General features: G+C 51.5%; 1 protein-coding gene across 1 annotated transcript; it reads left to right on the plus strand.

The window, feature by feature from the left end:
* Positions 1-855: 855 nt before the first annotated feature.
* On the plus strand, positions 856-23781 carry FAAP100 (FA core complex associated protein 100). The gene is made up of 9 exons (XM_080994474.1): positions 856-1553; positions 4951-5069; positions 6803-7731; positions 12004-12157; positions 13406-14208; positions 17166-17302; positions 19523-19639; positions 21518-21604; positions 23057-23781. Exons 1-9 carry the CDS (start codon positions 1389-1391, stop codon positions 23180-23182), a joined length of 2637 nt encoding a protein of 878 aa, XP_080850600.1. The 5' UTR covers positions 856-1388; the 3' UTR covers positions 23183-23781.
* The last annotated feature ends 713 nt before the right edge of the window (positions 23782-24494 follow it).

The following is a 24494-nucleotide window of genomic DNA, read 5'->3' on the forward strand; positions in this document are numbered from 1 at the left end:
CCCCATGGCTCAGTCTTCCGCTTTATCCTGGTTTATTTCCCAAATATAGCTCTGTCCCACGGCGGGCAGTGATGCCCTCTGCTGGTTCCACAGTGCTATAACTCCCTTTTTGCTTTTTACGCCAAGAATCGGTGGCACCAGCTCTTAGAACATACCGGTACCTATTTTCTGTAGCCCTGAAAGCTGGGGATCGACCGGAAAATGAACTAAGCAGCTTATAAGAGAAAAAAGAAGAGGGATCTGCAGGGCCAGAACAAGGGGCAGTCTAGTCCTGCATGCAAGCCTGGTATTCAGAGGTAGACTGTCTCTGCACATGGGCGCTCCATCCCTCTCCCCGGCTTGCAGTTTTCTTCAAGCAGATTTCCCTCCCGGGCCACGTTTGCATTTACAGTATAACTCAAATGCAGTTTGAGCCGTCAGCCCAATGCAGGGCATCTGAACCAACCTCTCGTCCGCTACCCCCCGCCCCGTTGTTTCCCCTCCTAGCCCGCGAAGCCATCCTAAAACAAGACGAGAAGTACGCATTGCATTGCATTGCATTGCATTGCACGGGGATCATTGCAGCGGGTTGCGCTAGATGACCCCCGGAGTGCCCTTTGACAACCCGACGGTTCTCGAGAGGCCCCACCTCCCCATGCACACAGCTTCGCCCTCCCCGCCCCCCTAGCAACGCAGAGCCTACTCTTCACTCCCCCCCCACTCCGCCCTTTTTAATATTTTTTTGCGGCATGCCGTAAACCATCCCTTCCCGCTACAGGCAGTCGCAGGGCGAGGAGACGAGAGACGGGGAGAGCCTGGAAGGGGAGGTGCCGCCCGCGCCCGCCAGCTGCTGGGGGCATTAGAGCAGCGGCGGCGCCCCGGGGGGTGGGTGGGCTGCGGAGGCGGGGCCACAGTAACAACCCCGCCCCTTTTGCTGGGGGGGGATGGGAAGGGAAAGCGGGGCTGAATCGCTCGCCTGCGTGGGAACTGGTTGCTTAGATCCCCCATTGGGGTGTATTGGTTCCCCCCCTCTCACTTTTACCTTATTGGGAGTGGCTTTTGTTGTCTCCGTGGGAGGGGTGCTGGTGGGGTTTGCCCCCTCCCCTCCCTCCCTCCCCCGTGTGGGTTTCTAATTCATCCACCCTTTCTCTCCCCCCTCCCTTGAAAGAAAGAGGGGAGGGTGCTCACGTCGGGGTGGGCTCGCCTCGCCCAGGTAGGCTGGTCCCTTTGTGTGGCAGGGGAGGGCGCCTCCATCGTTGGTTCTCCTCCTCCTCTTCCTCCCCCCACGTGTTTTAAGGAGAAAAGGGGCCGCCCCAGGCAAGACTCTCGCCTCCTCGCCCGACCCTGCTGCTGCATGCGTGTCCTCCTCCGCGTCCCTTTTCCAGGCTGGCACCGGGGGGGTCGTCGTCATGGCACAGGTGGGGCACCGGGTGGATTACCTGGCGGGCTTCTGTTGCCCGGTGGGGGGGCTGGCGGCTGGCAAGCCCCGCGTGCTGTGCCATGAGAACCAGATTTACCTCTCCAACGGCACCGAGTTCGTCTACGTTTACGACCAAGAGGGGAGGTTGATGAAGGTAAGCGGGGGCCTTTGATTCTGCTGACCCAGATTGGTCCCTTTTGCTACAGGGGGTGGGGTGGGGGACACGCGCGGAGAAACTGGGTCAGATGCTGTGAGGCAGGCAGAACATCCCCCCCCCCTTGATGCAAACTCTTTGAAACGCTAATGGCAGGTGCACAGGATGTCACACATCTGCAGGCTGCACGAATTTATCTGGAATTGCTTTCTCGCCTTGCTTCTAATTGCTAACCACGTCTAAAATTGCCCCATCGGAGTGCAGGAAAAAACCCCCACCGTTTTAGGCACCCAGATTTTGTGTGCCACGTAACGTTTTGGGGAATGTGAGAGGCCAGTTCGCCAGCAAAGTAAAAGCTTGATCTACCGTCTTGGTAGTTCAGTTTCTGTGTGGTCCTTTTTTTTGTTCATCGCCCCTTAGAAGGTGGCAACAGCTGCTGGCTGCTTCTATGCATGGGCAGAAGATATAGCTGTGTGTTTTGTGTGTCTGCACCGATCCACCCTTTGGTGACTTCACAGCAAACCCAAGTATTGCATTTTAAGCATGTACCCCAGAGGGTGGGGAAGGTATCGCTGTATGCACGGTTATGTTTTAATAGAACATTTCTATTCCCCCCTCCCCGCTGCCCCCATTGTGCTCAGAGGAAGAAGACTATGGCTGTATTGTGGCAGAGCAATTGGCATTTCTCTAGGAGATCTGGTTGAGAGACGGTTGAGAACCAAAGCCCTGGACTTGCACGAACTTTGCTGTGTGCACCAGGGATGTGGAACCTGTAGCCCTCCAGGTGTTGGATGGACCACAGCTTGCATCATTCCTAATAGCTGTGCTGGTTGGCGCTGATGGGAACTGAGAATCCCAACAACCTCTCAAGGGTTACATGTTCACTATGCCTGGTGTGAAGAGAGTTTACACATATGTATTCATGTACTCATGGAAGAGAACAGAGTGCCAGGCTCTGTACATCTGTTCAGCCACTGAATTGTAGCCAGTACCTTTTCTGGGACCAAATCTAGGTTTGCTTTGCAAGCTTCCAAGCAGATGTGCATAGGCGTTTAGAGCAAGAAGCAGAGTGAAATGGATTCTGTGTGGCTACACATCCAGATTTGGTGTGCCTTGTCACCTGCTTACCTCGGCAACTGTAGCATGAGACAGAGCATCCTAGTTCCTCCCCTCCCCATCCCTTTATTTCTGTGATAAGATTACATAATGATTTGGGGATTGGTTCTGCAGAGGATCTTGTATATTACCTGTTGGACGCCTCATCTCAACATAACCACCTGTGGCTTTTGGATGTTTGTCTCATGTGCAATTGACAGGCAAGGCTCCCTGATGTGCCAACCTGAGCTTAAGCATCTAAATCCTCAATTAGGTCTTCTGCTGACTTTCCAATTCACTCTCTCACTCTTAGCAGCCTTTTTTTGCAGCAGGTCGGTTGTCTGTACTACATAATCGACTTACATATGGCATCCAATTTTTGACATCTGCCTGTGGTGGTCTGGACTTGTTTTTGTGTGTGTCATCTGTCAGATAGAAATCTGCTTCTACCCTCTGGGGGTAGTTCTGTTAAACCAAAGTTTAGAACTGTAAAATATGGGGTGTTCTTTGTTCTGTTCATTTGCACTGTTTATCGTCCCTGTCGTTGAGCGACTGAAGTCTTTTCGTAGGGATTCTATCATTTCCCCCTGTTACTGCCTGTTGGGCCCATGACAAGCCTTAGCACTATGCTAAATGTATCCCTTTAATTTATTCCCTTGATTGTTTCTAAGGAGCCCGTGATTATGGTAATATCTGGCTCAGCCTCCCACACTATTCTCTTGCACAGAGAAGTAGGTCACAAACGGGTTAACACTTCTTCCTTTTAATGCTGCTGATTCCCCAGATCACATGTGATGCTGGAACATCTAGCGTTTGCCAGATTTCTCATCCTTAAGAAGGTGCTCACTTTGCAATCCTCCGAATTGCTGTTGCAGCTTTTACTGCAGACAGACACGTGGGGCTACTGCCTGCTCCTTCGCTCCCGAAATGGAGGCCCATCTTGCATGAAATATGTCACTTGTTCATCAGCAGAGCGCAGCAGCAATGGCAACTGCTAGCAGCTTAAAATGAGGAATTACATATAGACTGCTAGATAATATAAACTCCGCTTATTGCAATGGATGCTCCTCAGAGAAAATGGCAGGAGTTGTACATCCTCGGCAGAGAGAGGAAAAATAAGATCCTGCTGATTTATGTGAGGGAAGGCTATGTTAAATCAAAGTGTGTGCAGACATAACGGCTTCGGATGACACACCACTGGGTATACGGAATGGTACCCAGAGGATGTTGTGTCTGGCCAGAGTCAGGATAGGATACAGGAGGTAATAGATGCTCCTGGGAAACTTGCTTCTTTTTCATGTGGCTACAGCATTTTGAGGAGAAATTCCCACGGTACCCTTGGGGTGGAACCCAGCGTTGCACTGTTACAAACGTTCTGCCTGCTCAAGAATTGCAGCCTGCCAGATGGAAAGATGATTTTGGGGCATGTGGGAGCAGCGGGGTGGGGAGGCCTCTTGCACAAGGCTTCAACTGATGAGGTGTGTTAGGTGAACCCCACCCCTTGTGTTATTACAATGGGGAAGCTCTGGGATAGCTCAGTCAGTAGAGAGCACGAGACTCTTAACCTCAGGGTTGTGGGTTCGAATCCCACGTTGGGCAAAAGATTCCTGCATTGCAAGGTGGTTGGACTAGATGGCCCCTTACGATTCTGTGATTCTATTGATTATTTTCAAATGAACTGTGTGGCACCTTTGAAAGCTGACTTTGTCAGGTGCTGACTTTGTACTGGCTTTGCACCCACACCTTTGACCGCAGAGCAACGTGGATGAATTAAAGTGAAGCTTCTTCCATTGTGTCTTCATGACGGGCAAAGCTCCACTTCCTAATTTTCACCATGCCAGGCTGCTGCTAATAACGCAGGAGATTGCCAATCTTTTATTTTTCTCTTAGTGGCCAATCTTATGTGTTAGGCTTTAGCAGTCATGAAGAAGCAAGACTGGTGTTCTGCCATTTTGGCTTCTTTGGAGTGAAGAAGGTTTATATTAGGTCACTTTAGACCAGTGTTTCCCATACTTGGGTCTCCATGGATCATCCTTAGCCAGCAGGACCAGTGGTTAGGGATGATGGGAATTGTAGTTCAAAAACAGCTGGGGACCCAAGTTTGGGAAACACTGCTTTAGATGATCAACAGCCTGCTCTGGGTGTGTGTCCATAGACCTGGCCTTCCTGCAGGGTCAAAATGTGTCCCAACCAGGGGATGGGGTTATAGAGGTGGCTCCCAGTGCCCTCCTTCCCTTGTAGGATTACTGAAGACCTTCTAAGACCTTCTCCTTTCCCTTTCCTTGGCCTGTTTCCTTCCTAGGCTGTCTACAGGTTCCCCGATCAAGTTTGGCACGTGGAGCTTCTGCCTCTCCACCAGCAGCTCTATATCTTGTGCGCTGGAGTTGGTATTTACTGTGTTTCCTTGGACTACCAAAGCAGGTGAGAGACAGGGCGAGGGCGTTACCTGGCAGGTGTTTCATACCTGTTCCTGAGGGCTCCAGGCTGGATTAGTGGTATGGGCTGGAAGGCCTGGGCTATCAAGGAATGGCTCCTACTCTATGCTTACTGTTCTCACATCCTTGGAAACGGAGATTTCTTAGGAATTAATGATCAAGTTGCCACCAATGTTGGCGACCAGACTATCTTCTTCCTTACCAGGCTTAGAACTTTTTCAGTGACATGATCCAAACAGACCCACTCATTTGTCATGTTTATATTGCAGTCCTGTACCCACTTACCTGTGGGTAAGTCCCAGTGGGCTCAGTTGGCCTTGAATACTTAGTTGAGTATTCACATACAGAACTGTGTGTTTTTACACTTCTCCCTGTGGCCCTTTCACGGTTACCGACTGTCATTTTGTAGTTTCTTCATTCTGCTTTTTAAGATAAAGCGGTAGAGCATCTGATTTGCATGCAGAAGGTCTCGGGTTCAGGTAGGGCTGGAAGAGGTGTCCTATATGAAAACCTGGAAAGCCACTGCCAGCCACTGTAGCAATTATTATTATTATTATTATTATTATTATTATTATTATTATTCTGCCCTTTATCGAAAGATCTCAGGGCACTGTACAACGTTAAGAACATGTTTTATGGCGCATAATAATAACATAACATAAAGCATAATAATAGAATAGCTCAGTTGGTTTGAGTGTAGTTCTGATAATGCCAATGTCGCAGGTTCAATCCCCGTATGGGTCAGCTGAATATTCCTGCGTTGCAGGGGGTTGGATTGGATGATCCTCAGGGTCCCTTCCAGCTCTACGGTTTAATAATAAGGAAGAACAAGCACAGCTTGATAATAAAATAATCATTATTATTATTATTACTGAGCTAGATGGACCAATTGCTCTGACTCTGTATCTGCAGTTTTCAGGCAGAGAATTGGCCCACACAGCAGCAACCTCCGTCAGTATTTTTTTTTAATGGTAATAGCAGCCAGAAAGAGGGGTGATAATGTTTGTGTTTGCAGCACTAGGGAAGCTAGTCTTTAGCATTCTCCACTCCCTCTGTACCTTTTTGCCTAGTTAAAATTGCCACCTCTCCATTTTGCCATATGGTACAGTTTTTAAATGAGAAAATGGTGAGGGGTGGATATTAAACCCCTCCCTCCCCAATGCTGCAGCCCCAGTCTGAATCCCTTTGAGTTGTAGCCAACGAAATCATTGCATGTGCAGGACATCTTTCCTGAGCAGAATTTCCCCTCTTTGCATCTCCCCTCCAGGCCCCCCTCCCCAATAAGACTCGGGGGGGGGGGCGGTCCTCCAACCCTCCGGAGCCAATTTGGGCAGCGGCAAGGAGAGGAAGAGGGAGTCCTGTTCCACTTGCAGAAGTTGTTCCTCGCATGCAGTGATTCAGTTGGGCGCCACACACTCCTTTGGGGCAGCCACTGTCCTATTTGTGGTTCTCCTGCTTTGCATCTGAGGTGCCTGTTTGCCTTCTTGTGCCTCTCTGCCACAGCTCCCCATCTTCCCAAGCTGTTTTGTGAGTCTTCAGGGCAGCAAAAGGGTTAAGTGGCGGCAGGGGGTTTGCTCTCCCTCCAGAGCAGTAGCTTCCCTCTCCTTTACCCAGCTGGCTGCTCCCGAATTCAGCTCTGTGAATCACTGCCACCTCCACCTTTGTTTCTGAGCTATACCCTTTGGCTCCGCTGAGAGCTTTCCCTTGTTTGCTTTGAAGGTTAGCGAAGCGGGCAGACAGCGAGGAAAATGAGTGCTTCTCCAGCGTCCTCCCCATGGGCTCCGACACCTGCACCTTCCCCGACGCCACGCTTTGCACCTTCACGCTGCTCAACGACGTCCTGGTCACCCTCTCGCAAGTCCAGGGGAAGTGGTGCATGAACCTACACAACCTCCCGGGCCCTGAGGACCGGGGGAACTTGCCACGCCAACCGATAAGCCATGTGGATATCACCACCAGCACCAACAACGACGGCGACCTGTCTCTGGCACACTTCCTTCCCGTCCTGTGTTGCGCCTCATCCCCCAGCGCCACCGACCACAAGGAAGGCCTGCGCCACTCGGGGGGCTTTGTGCTGGAAGAGCCTCTCTTCAGCCTCCTCTTTGGCGTTGATGCCGCCATGTTGGATTCTCCCATGATCCTCTGCGGCTTCCCAGATGGGCAGCTCTGCTCCGTGCCCTTGAAGGCCCTGAGCTCTCCCGACAACCGCAGTTGCGAAGATTCGCCCGTCAAGATCCTCCACCACTTGGAGGAGCCGGTTGTCTTCATTGGGGCCCTGAGGACAGAGCGGAGGTCCCCAGAGGCAGAGGAGCTGCCCGCCTACGGAGATTTGGGCTGCGACTGTGTCGTGGCGCTGGGTCACTATGGCAAAATGGTGGCCATCAAGGCGGCTCAGGGAGAGGAAGTCAAGGTCCCGGAGCTCCGCGAGTATTGCCTGCAGGGGCCTGTCCTGTGTGCGGCGTGTAGCGGGGGAAGCCGCATGTACTACAGCACCCATTCCGACATCTATGCCGTCGACTTGGACAGCAACATCCCGGAGGCCGAGAAAGTGGAGGACGCGGCAGGGACCCTTCCATCCGCTCTGTCTCCCGCCAGCTTAAGCATCTGCAGTGTGGTGGCGCTCTCCTTGTCTTCCCGGGAGTCGGAAGGTACTGCAACGTGTCAGGGAATTACTCTGTGGGCTTAAAGTATCAGAAGTAACTTGGGCATGGGGCCATTGTGGGCATGCAGCCCTCAAAATGGCTGCTTGTAAATGGCGAGAGGAAGGCGGATGAGTTGTGAGGAAGTGGTGGCCAGGATGCACCTTAGCTGGGGCCTGGCTGTTGTCCCTCCCACTCCTTACATCAGGCCTGCACTACTCTGCGACACCATTGGCTGTCTGTCATGTGGCTGTCTGTCATGTGGGCAGGATTTGTTCCACAAACAGGCCAGAGAACCAATGGGGATGGGATTTGGGTCCACAAACAGGCCAGAGAACCAATGGGGATGGGATTTGGTTCCACAAACAGGCCAGAGAACCAATGGGGATAGGATTTTGTTCCACAAACAGGTCAGAGAGCCCAATGGGGATGGGATTTGGTTCCACAAACAGGCCAGACTATTTTAAATCTGTCCTTACGCTGGCAGACAAGTCTCCTGGGCCAGATGTGGCCCTGAGAGAGCGCCACTCGCAGCCCTTTCAGTTGCCAATACATAAATAGGAAAGGGGCCGGGCAAAGGAAGACAGTCTTTTGGCTCTGGGTGCAAGCTTGGGGCCTTGCTGTGCCCACCTTCCCGTTCCTTTTCCCAAGTGCTCCCCACCCCTCTCCTCAACAACGTTCGCTGCTGCTCAGGGCTCTGGAGACTCTTGCCCCTGCCCACAGTTCCTGTCAGCAAGCCCCTTCAGCCCCCACCACACTTTGAGCCTTAGCATGCTGTGGGTGAGCTACAGCCAGCATGGTCCCCGGGCTGCAGGCTTTGGCCAAAGGTGGGGCCTTTGCCGATGAAGCAACCTGTGGCCCCCTGAGAGCGAGTGTGGGGCCGTATCTTCAGGGTCTGCCCCAAAGTTCTCCCTTGCTACCATCCCTCCTTAAGGCCCCCATTTCCCTGTGAGCCATTCATGCCAAGCCCCCCAAGTTGGGCCTAGCCAGTCAAGGAGTGGGGAGTTCTCTTGTTCTGAGGAGAAAATGGAAACATTTGCCTGCCATCCTGCCTGCCTGCATGTCTCCAGCCTCATCCCAAGGCCTGCTTTCTTCTCTAGAGAGAGAGAGAGAGAGACGAAGGCCTCCGGCAGAAGCTGTGCCCATCCTGCGCTGGCTCCAGGGTGCCACGGTTCTCTCTTTCTTCAGCATCCTGCACAGAGGGGAGCTTAGGGCCAGCACAGATCAACCCCAGGCGCTAAGAGAAGCAGAAGGAATTGAATGGCAGTTCAGGAGCTCTGCCTCCTCTGGCAAAATGGCTCTGTAACGCTGTAGCCATTCAGAGTCTTGTTTTTTTTCTTTTTCTTGTGTGGAACAGCTGCATTGTGCTTGCTCACCATGCAAGAGGCATTAATATCCTGTGTGCAGGAAGCAGCCTTCCTCTCGCCCTCGACGAGGATCAATAAAGGCTCAGCGGCTGCCATTTGTCTCTTGCCTTCAGAGCAGATCAGGAGTGGGGCCGCTTAGCCTGCCAGGATGGGATTAAGAAGAGTGGGGCTCTTTGCACCCACTCTTCCCATCAGGGGCAACATCAGGGATGTTGCCCAGACTCAGAATTACAGTGTTTACTTCATTGTGAATATTTGGGTTTCTACAACGCAGGAAATGTCTTTCATGTACTGGGCTGTTGAACTGAGCAGGAAAGGAAGATGGCGTTAGCTGAGAGGGCAGACAAAATAGCATTGACACAGGGCACGTGCGCTCATGAGAACTAGGACCTTGGGTTTGTTGGTTTCTTAATTGAATCCTGAAGATCTCAGGGAGGCAGATTTTGCCCATAGCCTTGTCCCATGTCCTGTCCGGACACCACCCTGCCCGCAGGCCAGTTCTCTCATCTCAAGAGCTTGCAAACGGGAGATGGAAACAAAACTGAGGAACAACGCGGCCACACAGAACCAAGTGAAAAGAGGCCGGCTGGCCCCTGTGCTCAGCCGAGACAGGATTCTGGAGGGAGCATGTATGTGTGAGTTTGCACGTCTTCTCCCGAGTGCTGCCGAACACTTCTTGGAAGCGGATTCTCCGTGCCCTCACAGCCCACCCCCCTTCGGCTGCCTGTCACTTCGCTTCAGCATCACTCCCGACAGCGATCCTCTGTGGGGACCAAGCAGCGGGAAGCCGCTTGTGCCTGCCTGTGCCCCTGGATGAGGGAGCGCAGTTTGCCTGGCAGCAAGGAGCTGTGCGCTTCCTTTGTAGCAAGGCGGCTGATGCATCCACAGCAAGGATCCTTTCCCCCTTCCTTTGGCTCCCTTTCCTTTGCGCGGTCCCCAGGGCGGCTCTGCATCTTTCTCACTCCCCCTAGGAGTGCTGTCTCCTGGTGCCATCGCTTTCCACCCCCCCTCACCCCCCGTGCGATTGGTTTCCTAGTGAGGGGCGTGGCTGCTTCTGAATTTGCTTTGTTCCCACCGATGCAGCCGTGGCAGCTTTTGAACCTTCAGCACAGGCTCATAAGGTTCATGGTCTTCCTCACCACACCTTGCAGCTGCTCCTGCGTGCAGATAGGAAATTGCAGCCTCATGATTAGTGTTTCTACAGTGTTTCTCAGACCTCTCCCCCCCCCTTTTTTTAATATATGGCTTCGGAAAGGATTCTTGTCTGACTTACCTTTCTTCCCCTGAAGCCCCAGTACAGTGGTACCTCAGGTTAACTTAATTCGTTCCGGAGGTCTGTTCTTAACCTGAAACTGTTCTTAACCTAAAGCACCACTTTAGCTAATGGGGCCTCCCACTGCCACCACACCGCCAGAACACGATTTCTGTTCTCATCCTGAAGCAAAGTTCTTAACCTGAGGTACTATTTCTGGGTTAGCGGAGTCTGTAACCTGAAGCGTCTGTAACCTGAAGTGTCTGTAACCTGAGGTACTACTGTACTGGAATTCTAGACCAAGCATGGGCAAGAAAGTCGATGGGGGATTATTGATGGATCTCAGGATGGCAAGGATTCACGAGTCCCAACGGTTACAACAAAATGAACCCCCCCCCCCCCGAAATATACTGCTGAAATAAAGAAAGCAGTAGGCAGAGCTGGGCGTAGGTTATTGTCTGGAAGAATTGCAATCTCAGTTTAGGTCTGACACTCAAAACAAAATGGTGGACTCAGGATTCCTCACTCCAGCGGTGGAGAGCCTGTGGGTGCAGGGGCGGAGGAAGGGAGGCGGTGGGGGCAGTCCGCCTTGGGTGTCATCACTGAGGGGGTGACATTTGGCACGCTGCCCACCCATGACTCCCAAGCCTATCCCAAGTCATTAGGGGAAGGGGCAGAGCTGTACTGCTTTGCCGGCGGCATTCCTCCCTTCCCCCTTCATTTTGACAGCTCGGGAGAGGCTTGGGAGTCACAGGTGGGCGGTGTGCCATTGCCCCCCCCCCCCGCTCCTGGGCTGCTTCCTGGGGGGGGGAGCCGCCCCCGAGCTGGCAAAAGGAAGAGGGAAGAGAGGAAGGCTGCTGGCAAAGTGGCGCGGTTCGCCCCCGCCCCTGCCCAGGAAGCAGCCCCCTGGGTCGCCCGCCCCGCCCCATGGCCCCACCCCCGGGTGCACCGCTTCGGGTTCTGGAGCAGCTAGCTCCGCTTCTGTGTGGGTGTTGCCCTTGCACTGCAGCTCCCATAATCCCTTGCCAATGGCCATTCTGTTTTGGTTTTTTTCCCAAAAAATTTTATTGGTTTTCACAAAATTATAAACAAACAAACAAACAAAAATCTTAATCTTATTAAAATTACACTTATTAACATTATTAAGTGACTTCCTCGCTTCCCCTTGGTTGAATTTCAATGCATATCCTTTTAACGGTTTTCCAAATCATAATTCTTATAAACTTAACTTAATCATTTAACATCCTTATATCTTTTCAATTTGAAATTAAACATAATAATTCATCACTTAACTTATATAAACTCCTAAGCCAATCAAGTACCTGCAAGCTATTTCCAATTAATTTAACTTGACATATTTAACTAAATAATCATTAAATTTTGTCCATTCTTCCTGATACTACTCCTCCTCCTTCCGGTTAGGTCGGCTAGGACCTGACCTGCCAATGGCCATTCTGGCTGGGGCTGATGGGAGTCCGACAACATCCCTGCTTTGATCTGAAGTGTATGACTTTTGCACCTGGCTCTCTGGTTGGTAGGTCTCAAGGTCCTGCTGAAAACCTTAAGAGGGGTTGAGGTCAGGCCCACATCCTCCTGAAGCCGTTTTCTAGCACCCCACCCTCCGCCCCAGTCTCCATCTCTTGTGTGCCTTTCTTTCCTCAGGTGAGTCCGAGCTTCTGGCGTTATCTGCCAAAGGCCGCCTCATGACCTGCGGCTTGTGTAGCCCGGATGATACGCAGCCTTTCAAGATGAACCCTGACAAAGCTGGGCAGAGGATCAAGGAGCTGCTGTCTGGGATAGGCCATGTCTCTGAAAGGTAGGAGCTGTCTGGTATTTGCATCTCTGCACCTCCCTCCCTTTTCTGTCTCTCATGCACACAACATATTGCACACACCAGATGTTTTGTGCTTTTTTTTCTTTCCCTTTTCTTAGTGCATATAGAGAAAAATGCAAAACTTAGTATCCAGTAATCTTTTTTCCTTTTTTTTGGTCCAAGCTAAGACTTTGATCTAAATACAATAAAAACATAAAGAGAGGCAGAGGGGGTTTTTTTTTGGGGGGGGGAAGAAAGGAATAAAGAAAGAGAGGGAGAGAAATAAAGAAAAAGAACTAGAAAAGAGGTTAAAAGAGAGAGACAAATAAAATTCAGAAGGTAAGGGACTTCCGATTCTTTGTCCACTATATATAAACAATATTCACTTCATCCACCCCAATATAACACCCAATGAAGTCATTTTTTACAAACAAATGTTATATTCAACCCTCAAATCCTAACGCCGTTATTTCATTTTCTTTTTCACACAAAAAGTTTATGAGAGGATTCCATCCTTTAACAGATGCTAACAATGACTTTTTTTCTGATCAACCATGTCAATTTTGCCATCTCAGCTAAGTCCGTTAGTTTTAGCAGCCGTTCTTCCATTGTTGGAAATAATGAGTCCTTCCATCTTTGTGCATATAAAAGTCTCGCAGCTGCAACACACTGGGTGTTTTCATATGAATATCTTGCAGTGCCAACGGGATTGTCCTTCCTCAGAAATTGGTATGGGGAGGTCAGCTTTGGCAATCTGATGGCAACATCCAAGGATCAAAAGCTAGCCACAGGTGCCTTGCAAACAGGTTGGCAATTATAGCTCTGTTTGGGCATGCAGCCCATCATTTAATTCTGTTGGCTGGGCTCCACCATTGTCTGCAATTGGGGACTAAAACAGAGAGTTTGCAGGCTCCCTGCATGATTTTGAACCTTGGGTGTGCTTGTACAGCAGGTAGCCTTTTTTGGACTTCACCCATTTCCCCTGCCCCACCTGAAGAAAAGGCATGGAAAGCAGCAGGTTTGGGCAAAAGGAGAGTGGCAGTTTTTGTCTTCTCCAGTGTTCTTGCACAGGATTTCCTGTGCATGTTCATTTCTGGCAGGCGAGTGCCTTTGGCCCCCTGTTAATTCCTCTTTCCTTTTGTGTGTGTATCCACGCCGGCTCTTGGCCTTCCCTGTAATCCGTTAGGACCTTCAGGCTCCAGTAGCAGCGCCGGCATGACTGTGTTTCTCCCCCACCCCGGGTCTCTGCAGAGTGTCATCGCTGAAGAAGGTCGTGGACCAGAAGAACCGCGCTCTGACTTGCCTGAACCAGGTGATGAATGTGAGCGCGGCTTTGCTGTCCGGCCAGAGCAACCAGAAGCCCATCACTTGCACCATCACCACTCACTGGAGCCACATCCTGGTCCAGGACAGCTTGGCGGTCTCCTGCGTTTTGGAGAACGCCAGCGAGTGCACCCTGGAGCGCGGCTGGACCTTCTGCGTCCAGCTCTTCGCCAGCTCCTGTGACTTCGAAGAGGACTCGTCCGATTCCGCCACCACCTACACCTTCCCCATAGACCAGCTCCTCCCCGGGAACAAGACGGAGGTGACTCTCCCGCTGGGCCCCGCTGAGGGCTCCAAGCTGGAGCTGCCCTTCATGGTCTCCTGCTCCCTCTACTACAGCCTGCGGGAGATCCTGGGCACCGTCTCGGAGTCCACCGACCTGCTGGACGACCTGCTCTCCGACGACTCCACGGGCCTCTCCCCGGATAGAGAGGGCATCTGCCTGCCCCTGAAGGAAGTCACCATTGACCTCCTGCAGTGCCTCCGCTTAGGCGCCACCAACGGCAGCATCTCTGAAGCCTCCCCTCCTGCAGCTGCCCTCCCTCCGGACCCCCTTGACACCTTCCTGAAGCTGTCCCAGATGCAGTCTGACCTCGAGAGCGTCGAAGGCGGCGGTGAGCTGGTCCCAAGAGCTCTTGGCCCTCTGGGAGAGGCGTACTTGGCTCCCTCCGTGGCCTCGATCAAGGTGTCCTCTGAGCTACTGAGAACCACCTTGAAGGACTTCTGTGCAGGTGTGTGATGCTTGGGGGTTACCGGTGACCTCTTTCCTTTCTCTCTGCCTCTCCCTGGTGAGGGTTTTTAGCGCCTGCTGAGCCCACCTGCATTGGCGGTTCTTAAATGCTTATTCCCCCCCCACACACACACACGCTGGAAGAGGTGGCTTGTTTTGTGTGCAGAGGAGGCTGTTTGCAGGATGAGGAGCTTCCTTGTCAATGGGCTGGTTTTATCCCGTCCCTGGGCAGCAACGTGCGGCCAGCTGGCGTTTTATTTTGTCGCATCCCGTTTAAAGCCCCGCTCGTCCTCCAAAAAGAGTTCAGAGCAACTCCCATATGCTTCCTCAGAGTGTCCTCACCCAGATCTGGCAGCTTACTTGGCCAGCCCCTGCTTTAGCCTCTCTTTTCAAAAAGGCCTTCAATCTGCCTTTGGGCTGTTCTGTTTGCCAACTCACCCCTCCTGGCGCAGATGAGAATAATGCAAGCTGCCCGACTTGGGCTTCTTCTCCGGCTCTGTCTCCAGGCCAAAGGCAAGCTGTGTAGAAACAGTTTTACTTAAACTCACAGTGGCAGCCTACCTCCAACAAACCTTGCAGAGAAAATGCTGGGTTTGTGCTCATCCTTTCGTTTCCAAGGATGTTGTTGCAGGAGCCCGCTTGACCCTGGCTGGTTAAAAACAACCTCAGAAAACACCCATCCTCTGGCTGTTAATGAGTAGCATGTGGCCATGTTTATTCCTTAGTTTGGATGTTTTTCGTTACTTTGAATTCCAGAGAAATCAGTGCCACAGCAGTGATGTTCTTGTGAAGGTATCCCGGGGGCATATGTCCCTTGAGAAAGACTTTCCTAGGTTGAGTATTCTGTGCTAAGCCTAGGACTGATACTGGAAGAAGATTATTATTCTGCTTGTCAGCTGTTGGCCTTGCAGGACCCCAAACAACTTTTCTAAGCACCTTTTCCTGCCTAAGTATGCCCCGCAGAGGATCTTAAGGTCCATGAAAAACCATAGTTTAGAGGTCCCGGGCCCTAAGGAAGTCAGACTATCCTCCACCAGGGCCAGGGCCTTCTGGTGGAATGCTGTGTCTCATGAGACTAGGGCCCTGCAGGATTTAACCTCTTTCCATCGGGCCTGTAAGACAGAGCTATGCTGCCTGGCTTTCAATTTGAATTTAGCATGATCTTTTATTCCTCTCTCTTCCCTCCCCCTCCCCTTTTATGAAGATTACCCGCTCTGGGACCTCACAGCTAATTCTTCCCTGGCCTCCTCGCTGGCCCAAATAGGACTAATTTAGCCAGCTAGCCCTGGTGACCACCTAATGTTTATTGGATGGATTTCCCCCCAAATTGATTTTTGAACTTTGAATTTATTGTTATTCATGCTTTTATACTCTATTTTATGCTTTTTTTGGTTGTATCACAATTAAGTGTTTTAAATTTGTTGTTAGTTGCCCTGAGCTCGGTTTTCTGAACCAGGAAGGGCGGGGTATAAATAACAAAATTATTATTTATTATTATTATTAAGTATGAAGGCAGCTAATTTCAAGGCCAGGCAACTCTGCAGTGAAGATTTTCAATTGTTGGCAGATGATCCCTGCAGAATCCTTTATGGAACCATAGTTAAATCGAACCAGAGAAGCAAACTTGGGTCTTCCTCTCTTCTCTGATTTAGTGCTGCATACTGGGTGGCGCTGTGGGTTAAACAACAGAGCCTAGGACTTGCCGATCAGAAGGTTGGCGGTTCGAATCCCCGCGACGGGAGTGAGCTCCCGTTGCTCGGTCCCTGCTCCTGCCAACCTAGCAGTTCAAAAGCACGTCAAAGTGCAAGTAGATAAATAGGTACCACTCCGGCGGGAAGGTAAATGGCGTTTCTGTACACTGCTCTGGTTCGCCAGAAGCGGCTTAGTCATGCTGGCCACATGACCCAGAAGCTGTACGCCGGCTCCCTCGGCCAATAAAGCAAGATGAGCGCCGCAACCCGAGTCGTCCGCGACTGGACCTAATGGTCAGGGGTCCCTTTACCTTTACTAGCACCCTAAAGCTTGAAAACGATTCCCAAATTCTTCAGCAGGGTGGGGTAAACACTGCTGCCAAGCGAGAAGTTGCACCTGGACACAACTCCCCATTTGAAAGAAAAGGGGGCTTTGAAGTAAAGAAATGATAACGCCATTGGCACACGCTAGCAAAAAAAAACCAGGCTGGCCCTCCTCATCTGTACTTCCCAGTCTGCAGATCCTACTTCCAGCCAAGGCTGGCGTGCAAGGTTTGCCAAAACAAGCAAAAATATTTTCCCCCAAGGAGCATCAAATCCTGTATTTACAGTTAATTACGCTGGGTATAAATTTGCATAATTGTCCTCATTGGGTTCGGTTGTTGTAGTAGTAAGATTCGAATGCCTTTGCCAAGAATGATGGCCGTGGTGGTGAGATTAGGATCTGGGGGTTCCCTTGATCCATCTGCTGGAACTGTGGATCCAGCTCCCGCAAGCTAAGGTGGGGTGCCTTTTGAGCTGCTTCACCTGCGGCTAGGAGAGCAGCCTGGGACAGGCACATGTGCTTTTGTGAAGCATTAAATTTGGGATTGGGTCTTTTGTCTACAAACCAGGTGTGTGCCCTAGCCTTGGACCGTCTGCTGCAACTGGCCGCTCCTTTCACCCCACCAAGTTGGCAACCAGTATCAAATCACCCCTTTGCTTGGCTTGCAAATATTCTGCCCCCTGCCATATTGCACTGCGGGACAATCAGAAGAACCGGCGGGGCTATGGGGTCTTTCGCGCTCCCTGTTAATTTGCATCGGGAACAGCCCTGCCTTGTGCCGCTGCGGCAAATAATCCCGGCCAGCAGCTTCCCAGGCACTTCAGGTGGTTGGTGCAGGGTGGAAATCGGGGAGAGGGGCAGTCGATGGCGCCTGCGAGCCGCCCACAATTCACACGTGCTTAATGATGGTGTCTGCTCTTCTTCTCCGTTGTCGCTGCTCAGATGTCTCGCTCTGCTGCGCTGTGCTACGATGGCTGCTGGCGGAGAACGCCGAGGCGGACACCCTGCAGAGCCAGGATGCAGCAGCCGTGCGGGGGCTGGCCCCAGATGGAGGCGAAGTGCAGTTGAACATCCGAGAGGCAAGGCATGAGTCGTGGGCTGGGCCTAAGGGAGACGGGCGTAGGGTTATCCTCCTGCGGGCACCTTGGCCAAGCCAGAACCTGGCGTGGTTTGGGTTAGAATGTTGAAAAGTTCCTGACAGCCGCAGCCTCTGCCCTTGGGTCAAAGCTCTCATCTTGCATCCCCCCTTTCAGGTACCTGGAGTAGTGTCTCTGCTGGCCTCATAAGATCCCGGAGCCTGACCTTAGATTATAAGAAGCCTGAATATGGCAGAGGGAAAAGAGATCTTGGGAATACCTGGATAGGAAGCTTGAAGCAATTGAATTACAGCTTTTTGCCAGGCTTTTCTGCACGCCTTGCATGACGTGTGGGGTGAGGAGACCCATAGCTCTGCACAGGCCTCAGTACATCTGTAGACCTCTGCTTGTCCTGCCCACCCCACCCCCCTCTCTTGTCTCCAAGTTGGGAAATTGCTGCTGTATATGCAGAAGAGAGGTGGAGCAGCCCAGCCCATGGCTGGAATTTCTGCATGCTCACTGCAGTAACTGAATCACAGTGGCTAGGTTGGGCTGAAAGCATCCTTTTCTGAGTACTATAGCACTAGGTGTAAGAGAGAATTCCCTATAGCAAGTTGTGTGTGTATGTGTCAGGCAGGCAGGCAGGCAGGCAGGCAACCTATTAAACAAGAGCAGTGGAAACTGCTGGGGCAAATGCCCTGGTTTCTGACCCCTGTCATTTTTTTCTCAGTTGCTTCACTCACAAAGTAAAGTCTTGCAAGTTTAACCTTGGAAAGACGGGTGGGTTTCTGGCATACGAGAATCGGTGGTTCTCCAAATGTCGCTGAAGTCCCAAGTCCCACCAGTGCCAGCCCCCATATCCCACAGTCAGGGATGATAGGAGTTGCAGCTCAACACCACGTGGAAGGCCACAGACTCCCCACCTCTCCTCTAGCTTACCCAAAGGCAGATTCCACAAAGTCATGCTGTGTGCAACAGCCTTCTATCTAGTCCAGGGATGGGGTACCTTTTGCAGCCCTTTTGGGCAGACCTTCCAGGGCCTGCATGCCAGGGGCTAGAGGCAAACATGGACAGGGCAGAAAATGTGAGTCCCACCTTTGTAGAGTAGGCTACATTACACACACTCTCTCCCTTTCTCTTTTCCATTCAGGCTAGCAAGACACATCACAGTTCAAGGACTAATTCTAACCAGGCAGGAGTGCTTATTAATAAGGGCATGGAAATGGGGCCAGGGAGGGGTAGTCTGAAAGAGGGTGGGCCGGTTTGGACAGAGTCCCAGGGGTCCAGATGGAAAAGGCCTGAGTTTCCCCAACCCAAGGGCTCAGCTGCGTTTGGTCTCCTTTGCCCTCGGTTACTGAGATATGAACATTGCTACCACTTGACTGCAGGAGCCCGGTGCAGGGCACTAAATAAACGGGTTTCTCTTGCTCATCAGCTCTGCCACATTTCAAGGGGGAGGGTGATCAGACAGGAGCTTTGGCTGCCCCCCCCTTTAATCCTCTTGCCGCGGTACATAGCCGATGTTAATTGCTAGCTGGCTCTGCCACCGTGGCCGGTAAACCCCCCGAGAGGGGTGGCAGAGCACTGGCAACCACCCGGCCCCTCTGGCTTTGCGCAAGGGAGCGTTAATAACGCCAGCAGTGATTAGTGGCCGTGCTAATTCTGCTCCGGCTGGCCCTTGCGGATTTAGCTCATCGGGGTGCCTTTCAGTGGGGCACGGACAACAAGCCCTCTCGTTTTGGCAGGGTGCAGGGGCTTCTGTCCCAGCGTTTCAGCTGGCCACTGCCGGGGTGCCAGTTCATGCCCATGTTTGGTGGGTCTCAGCATCATCTGGGTAAATTCAGGAGAGGGGAGAAGTGGGCGATCTGTGGATCTGTTAATTAAAGCTACTCCCTTGGCATCTCCTTGGGAAGTTACTGGGCACTGTCTTGCCACGGTTGGAGGAGAGATAATAGTGGAAGAGGGTAGGACAGGAACTGATTAATTTCCCCCAGAATCTGCAGAAGCGTGTAACAAAATATTAGACCCAAGGGGACCAAACGCCGTCTTCGCCACCAATATGGCAAGCTGTGCCAGCCACCTGCTTATATCCCCTGTAAATTGGAAATGGATGGTGGGCTTTTTCTGAAAACAGACCAGTGAGGTGCTTTGCTGCTGGGCTTTTTTTTAATTTGCACTGTTTGGATGAATTTGCGGCAATGGTGTGTCCTCGTTATCCGCCAGGTGGCTGTCAGTGACCTGAACCCAGCAGGCCCCATCCAAGCCGTGGAGATCATAATCCAGAGCTCACCAATGGAAAACATGTCCCAGCTGCACCATGCTGTGGTCAGGCGCATTCAGGTACCTGAGATTTCAGATACGTGGGAGGGAGAGAGATGCTGTTTTGGGGTTCTGGCATCCATCGGCTTCGGCCAGCATGGGCTAAGAATGGTCAGGAATGGAGGGCCACAGATTACATGTTTACTATTAATGTTTGATGTTTTTAATTACATCTTGATAACATGCTCTGGTTATCTCCCGCTTGGACTACTGCAAGGCAGTCTTTGTGGGGCTATCTTTGAAGGTGACTCAGAAACTACAACTAATCCAAAATGCGGCAGCTAAACTGGTGACCAGGAGTGGCTGCTGGGACCATATAACACCGGTCTTAAAGGATCCTCATTGGCTCCTAGTACGTTTCCAAGCACAATTCAAAGTGTTGGTGCTGACCTTTAAAGCCCTTAACAGCCTCAACCCAGTATACCCAAAGGAGCGTCTCCATCCCCATTGTTCAGCCCAGACACTGAGGTCCAGCTCCAAGAGTCTTCCAAGAGTTTTCTGGTGGTCTTCTCGGTCTTCTCACAGAGGGCCTTCTCGGTGGTGGTGCCCGCCCTGTGGCATGCCCTCCTGTCAGATGTCAAGGAAATGAAGAACTATCTGACTTTTAGAAAACATCTGAAGGCAGCCCTCTGTAGGGAAGTTTTTTTGTTTGATGTTTGACTGTGTTTGGGGGCAAAAAAAATGAGAGGCACAAATACAAGATGGGTGACACCTGACTTGAGAGCAGTACATGTGAAAAGGATCTAGGAGTCTTGGTTGACCACAAACTTGACATGAGTCAACAGTGTGACGCGGCAGCTAAAAAAGCCAATGCAATTCTGGGCTGCATCAATAGGAGTATAGCATCTAGATCAAGGGAAGTAATAGTGCCACTGTATTCTGCTCTGGTCAGACCTCACCTGGAGTACTGTGTCCAGTTCTGGGCACCACAGTTCAAGAAGGACACTGACAAACTGGAACGGGTCCAGAGGAGGGCAACCAAAATGGTCAAAGGCCTGGAAACGATGCCTTATGAGGAACTGCTAAGGGAGCTGGGCATGTTTAGCCTGGAGAAGAGGAGGTTAAGGGGTGATATGATAGCCATGTTCAAATATATAAAAGGATGTCACATAGAGGAGGGAGAAAGGTTGTTTTCTGCTGCTCCAGAGAAGCGGACAAGGAGCAGTGGATCCAAACTACAAGAAAGAAGATTCCACCTAAACATTAGGAAGAACTTCCTGACAGTAAGAGCTGTTCAACAGTGGAATTTGCTGCCAAGGAGTGTAGTGGAGTCTCCTTCTTTGGAGGTCTTTAAGCAGAGGCTTGACAACCATATGTCAGGAGTGCTCTGATGGTGTTTCCTGCTTGGCAGGGGGTTGGACTCGATGGCCCTTGTGGTCTCTTCCAACTCTATGATTCTATGATTCTAAATACAGTGGTACCTCGGGATGCGAATGGGATCCGTTCCAGAGCCCGGTTTGCATCCTGAATGGAATGTAAGACGTGACTGCGCGGGTCGCATTTTGCCGCTTCCGCACATGTGCGTGACGTTATTTTGAGCGTCTGCGCATGCACGAGCAGCAAAACCCGGAAGTAACGTGCTCTGTTACTTCCAGGTTGCTGCGGAGCGCAACCCGAAAGCTCTCAACCTGAAGCACATTCAACCGGAGGTATGACTGTATTCTGTTGGGAGCCACCCAGAGTGGATGGGGCAATGTTGTCAGATGGGTAGCATATAAATAATATTATTATTGTTGTTATTCCCCACTCTAAAGAGTTTGAGAAACAGGAACCCTGTTCTGCCTCATTCCAGTCATCTTTGTGGGTCCTCTGATTCTCTTATTCAAAGGCAAGGAGCCTGGATTTCTCCATTGGTTAATCTTGCTTTAATGAGCCCCCCCCCCTTTTTTTTTAATGCAGACTCTGATTCTGGAGCAAGCAGCCGAGGACTCTTCTCCCCCAGATATCCGTGTGCAATACCTCCACCAGATCCAAGCCAACCACGAGGTAAGACACATTTCTCTCTCTCCCAGGTGTCCTTAGGTTCCAGGGGCCACAGAAGCAGATCTTGCTCCACATATTTGTGCTTGGGTTGTTGCAGAAAGGCTGGAGAGTGGAGTGGTGGTGGCGGTGGCAGCACGGGAGGTGGGTGGGTGAGACGAATCACATGCAATCCCAGGCCTTTTGCTGCTTGGGTTGAGCTCTGGAATTTCCTCTGCCCAGAGCAGTTAACCAGGGCTTCTCTTTTGACTCTCGCCCGCATCAGGCCACACAGAGACACCTAAACGGAGGAATCCGGGTTGACAGACTAAATGACAGCAAATGGATTTATGGCTTGTTCTGTAATTGCTGGGCTGAGACAGGCAGTTGGGCTGACCCAATCTGGCAGTGACTGCGTTCCGTTCTATTTACGCTTTCCCTGACTTGATTAGCGACCCCCCCCCCCTCTTTCTTTCTCTCTGTCTCTCTTCCTCCCTGTCCCTCAACCCTCCCCTCATCCCAGGGCTTCAGGCAGACATTTATAATGCATTCCATATGATTTCAGGAACTGGAAATGTTAAATATCTTTGGCACTAAGGTTTTCACTCAGGGCTTGTCTCCTCTCTCCTCTCTCTCGTCTCTTCTCTCTCTCACACACACACACCCAAATTCAGCAGCAAAGCAAATTAGATTCTACAATCCGAATGAATTTTATGCAAATACTTCCTTGCTTGCATAATTTGGGGTGGTGGCAAGAAAGGGGATACCTGGGAGGGGGGAGTTGGGGAGGCATCTGGTTCATAGTGGGCTAAACGGGGAGTCGTGGAGAGAGGAGGACTTTTACGTCTAGGGGAGGAATGAGGGAGCATGCCACAGGATGTGGTAGACCGGTTGGACATCAGCCCGCCTGTTTAAGCCAGCCTTCCAGCTCAGTTGGTTAGGGAAAGAATGCCAAGGTTGCAGGTTTGAGCCCCATATGGGACAACTGCAATTTCCTGCGTTGATGATCCTTCCCACTCTATTATTCTATTACAGTGGTACCTCGGGTTACAGACGCTTCAGGTTACAGACTCCACCAACCCAGAAATAGTACCTTGGGTTAAGAACTTTGCTTCAGGATGAGAACAGAAATCATGGGGCTAGCTCAGATGCATTATAATTTGAAATACAGTGGTACCTCGGGTTACATACGCTTCAGGTTACAAACACTTCAGGTTACAGATTGCGTTAACCCATAAATATTACCTCAGGTTAAGAACTTTGCTTCAGGATAAGAACAGAAATTGGGTGGCGGCGCCGCCACAGCAGCAGCAGGAGGCCCCATTAGCTAAAATGGTGCTTCAGGTTAAGAACAGTTTCAGGTTAAGAATGGACCTCCAGAACGAATTAAGTTCTTAATCCGAGATACCACCGTACTCCTTTGCTGCTGCCTCTCACACCAACTGCGCTCCTCGCCTCTTTCTTTCTTTCTTTTGGAAGGTGCTGCTAAAAGAGGCACAGTCCCTGCGTGACCGCTTGTGCCTGGGGAACGATCCGGAGGCGACAGTGGAGAAGCTCTTGCACGTCTACCAGCAGCTGCGCAACCCCAGCCTGGTGGTCCTGTGAGCAGGGCGTGTGCCGTGGCTCTCCGTCTTTAGTGCACCTCAGACGGCTGCGCGTGCTACCTTTGCCCTGTGCTGGTGGAATGAAGGGAGCAGCTGGCTGTACACCTTGCAGGCGGACCGAGGGCTGGAACAGAGGCATGGCAGGGAGGAGGATGAGGAAGGGGATTCCAGCTGGACATACCCTGAGGAGAGGGGGTGTCTGGCTGGGTCTGCTCTGTGGAGACCCAGCCTTTTTAAATTTATTCTCCTTTTCCCCTGTCCCTTTCTGCACTCACCCACCCCATTTCAATGTGATTTTTCCCACCACCGCTGCCACCCCCCGGGTTCTGAATCCCTGCCCATTCCTGGCAGATCTGATCGGTTTGTCTTGGCAGCCTCACACACAGGCAGAGCCGTCCAAGCAGATGGCCTCTGTGGATGCGTGTCTGTGGTGTGTGTGTGTGTACGTGCGTGTGTGTGTGTAACTTGGATGGCCGACAAGGTGCCGTTGGTGGGTGTGGGTGCCGTGTTGTGGAATCACACTGGACCGTTGCTAGTTTAGCTTCTTTCGCTTTCGGTGACAAGTGGCTTTGCTGTGCCAGGCCTTGGGGGGGGGAGGGAGGCGGGTTTTGGGGGTGAAGTGGGAGGGGGAGGCCTGTTGAGTTGTGGGGGGAGGGGAAGGGGGCAGATTTTAACCGAGTTTTTGTTCCCTTCCGAGCAAAACGAACAAGCCGACAGTGGGGGAAAAGGGCTATGCCTCTAGCTGTGTTGTGTATTTCGGAAACACTGTGGAAAAACAAGACTCAAAAAAACAGGATGCCACATGCATAAGTAACTCAGGGGTGCTGTTCGGATGGTGCCCCTTTTTCTAATGGAGCGCTTTGCTCCTTTTTCCAGTATTTGTCCTTTCTATATAAACAACTTGCTTGTCTTATTTCCATGGTGGAGACTCGTGCACAGTTGTTTGTGGGGTGTGTGGGCGGTTTTCTGGGGGGTCTTTTGTGGGGGAGGGGGTTGTGCACGTGTGTGTTTAAGCCTTCCTTTGCAAAAAGCCACATCTCCGAGAGAGAAAACATCCCGTTTTCATAAAGCTGCACGACAGCCTCCCTTCGCTGTGCAGCCTCTCCGCGTCTCCCTTTTCCTTTCTCCTGCTCTGCTGGCAGCTTGGGGGCCTCCCACCCACCCACTTTCGCCCCCCATGGAGCTAATGCAGCTTCCGCTTTAAAAGCTGCCTCTTTTCCCGATGAATAATTGAGAAGCCATTCGGCGCGCTCGCTGGCCGGCACTAAAGGCCATTAGGAACTGCTCCAACACTTGGGGGTGAAAGATGCGAG

The sequence above is a fragment of the Podarcis pityusensis genome (assembly GCF_964106645.2).
Source record: "Podarcis pityusensis genome assembly, chromosome: 2".
In the NCBI taxonomy this organism is placed as follows: Eukaryota; Metazoa; Chordata; class Lepidosauria; order Squamata; family Lacertidae; genus Podarcis; species Podarcis pityusensis.

Coding starts and splice junctions, on each gene's coding strand:
- FAAP100 (XM_080994474.1), top strand. CDS start 1,389: ATGGCACAGGTGGGGCACCGGGTGGATTACCTGGCGGGCTTCTGTTGC. Junction 14,209..17,165: donor CTTGAAGGACTTCTGTGCAG/GTGTGTGATGCT, acceptor GTCGCTGCTCAG/ATGTCTCGCTCTGCTGCGCT. Junction 21,605..23,056: donor AGATCCAAGCCAACCACGAG/GTAAGACACATT, acceptor TTCTTTTGGAAG/GTGCTGCTAAAAGAGGCACA.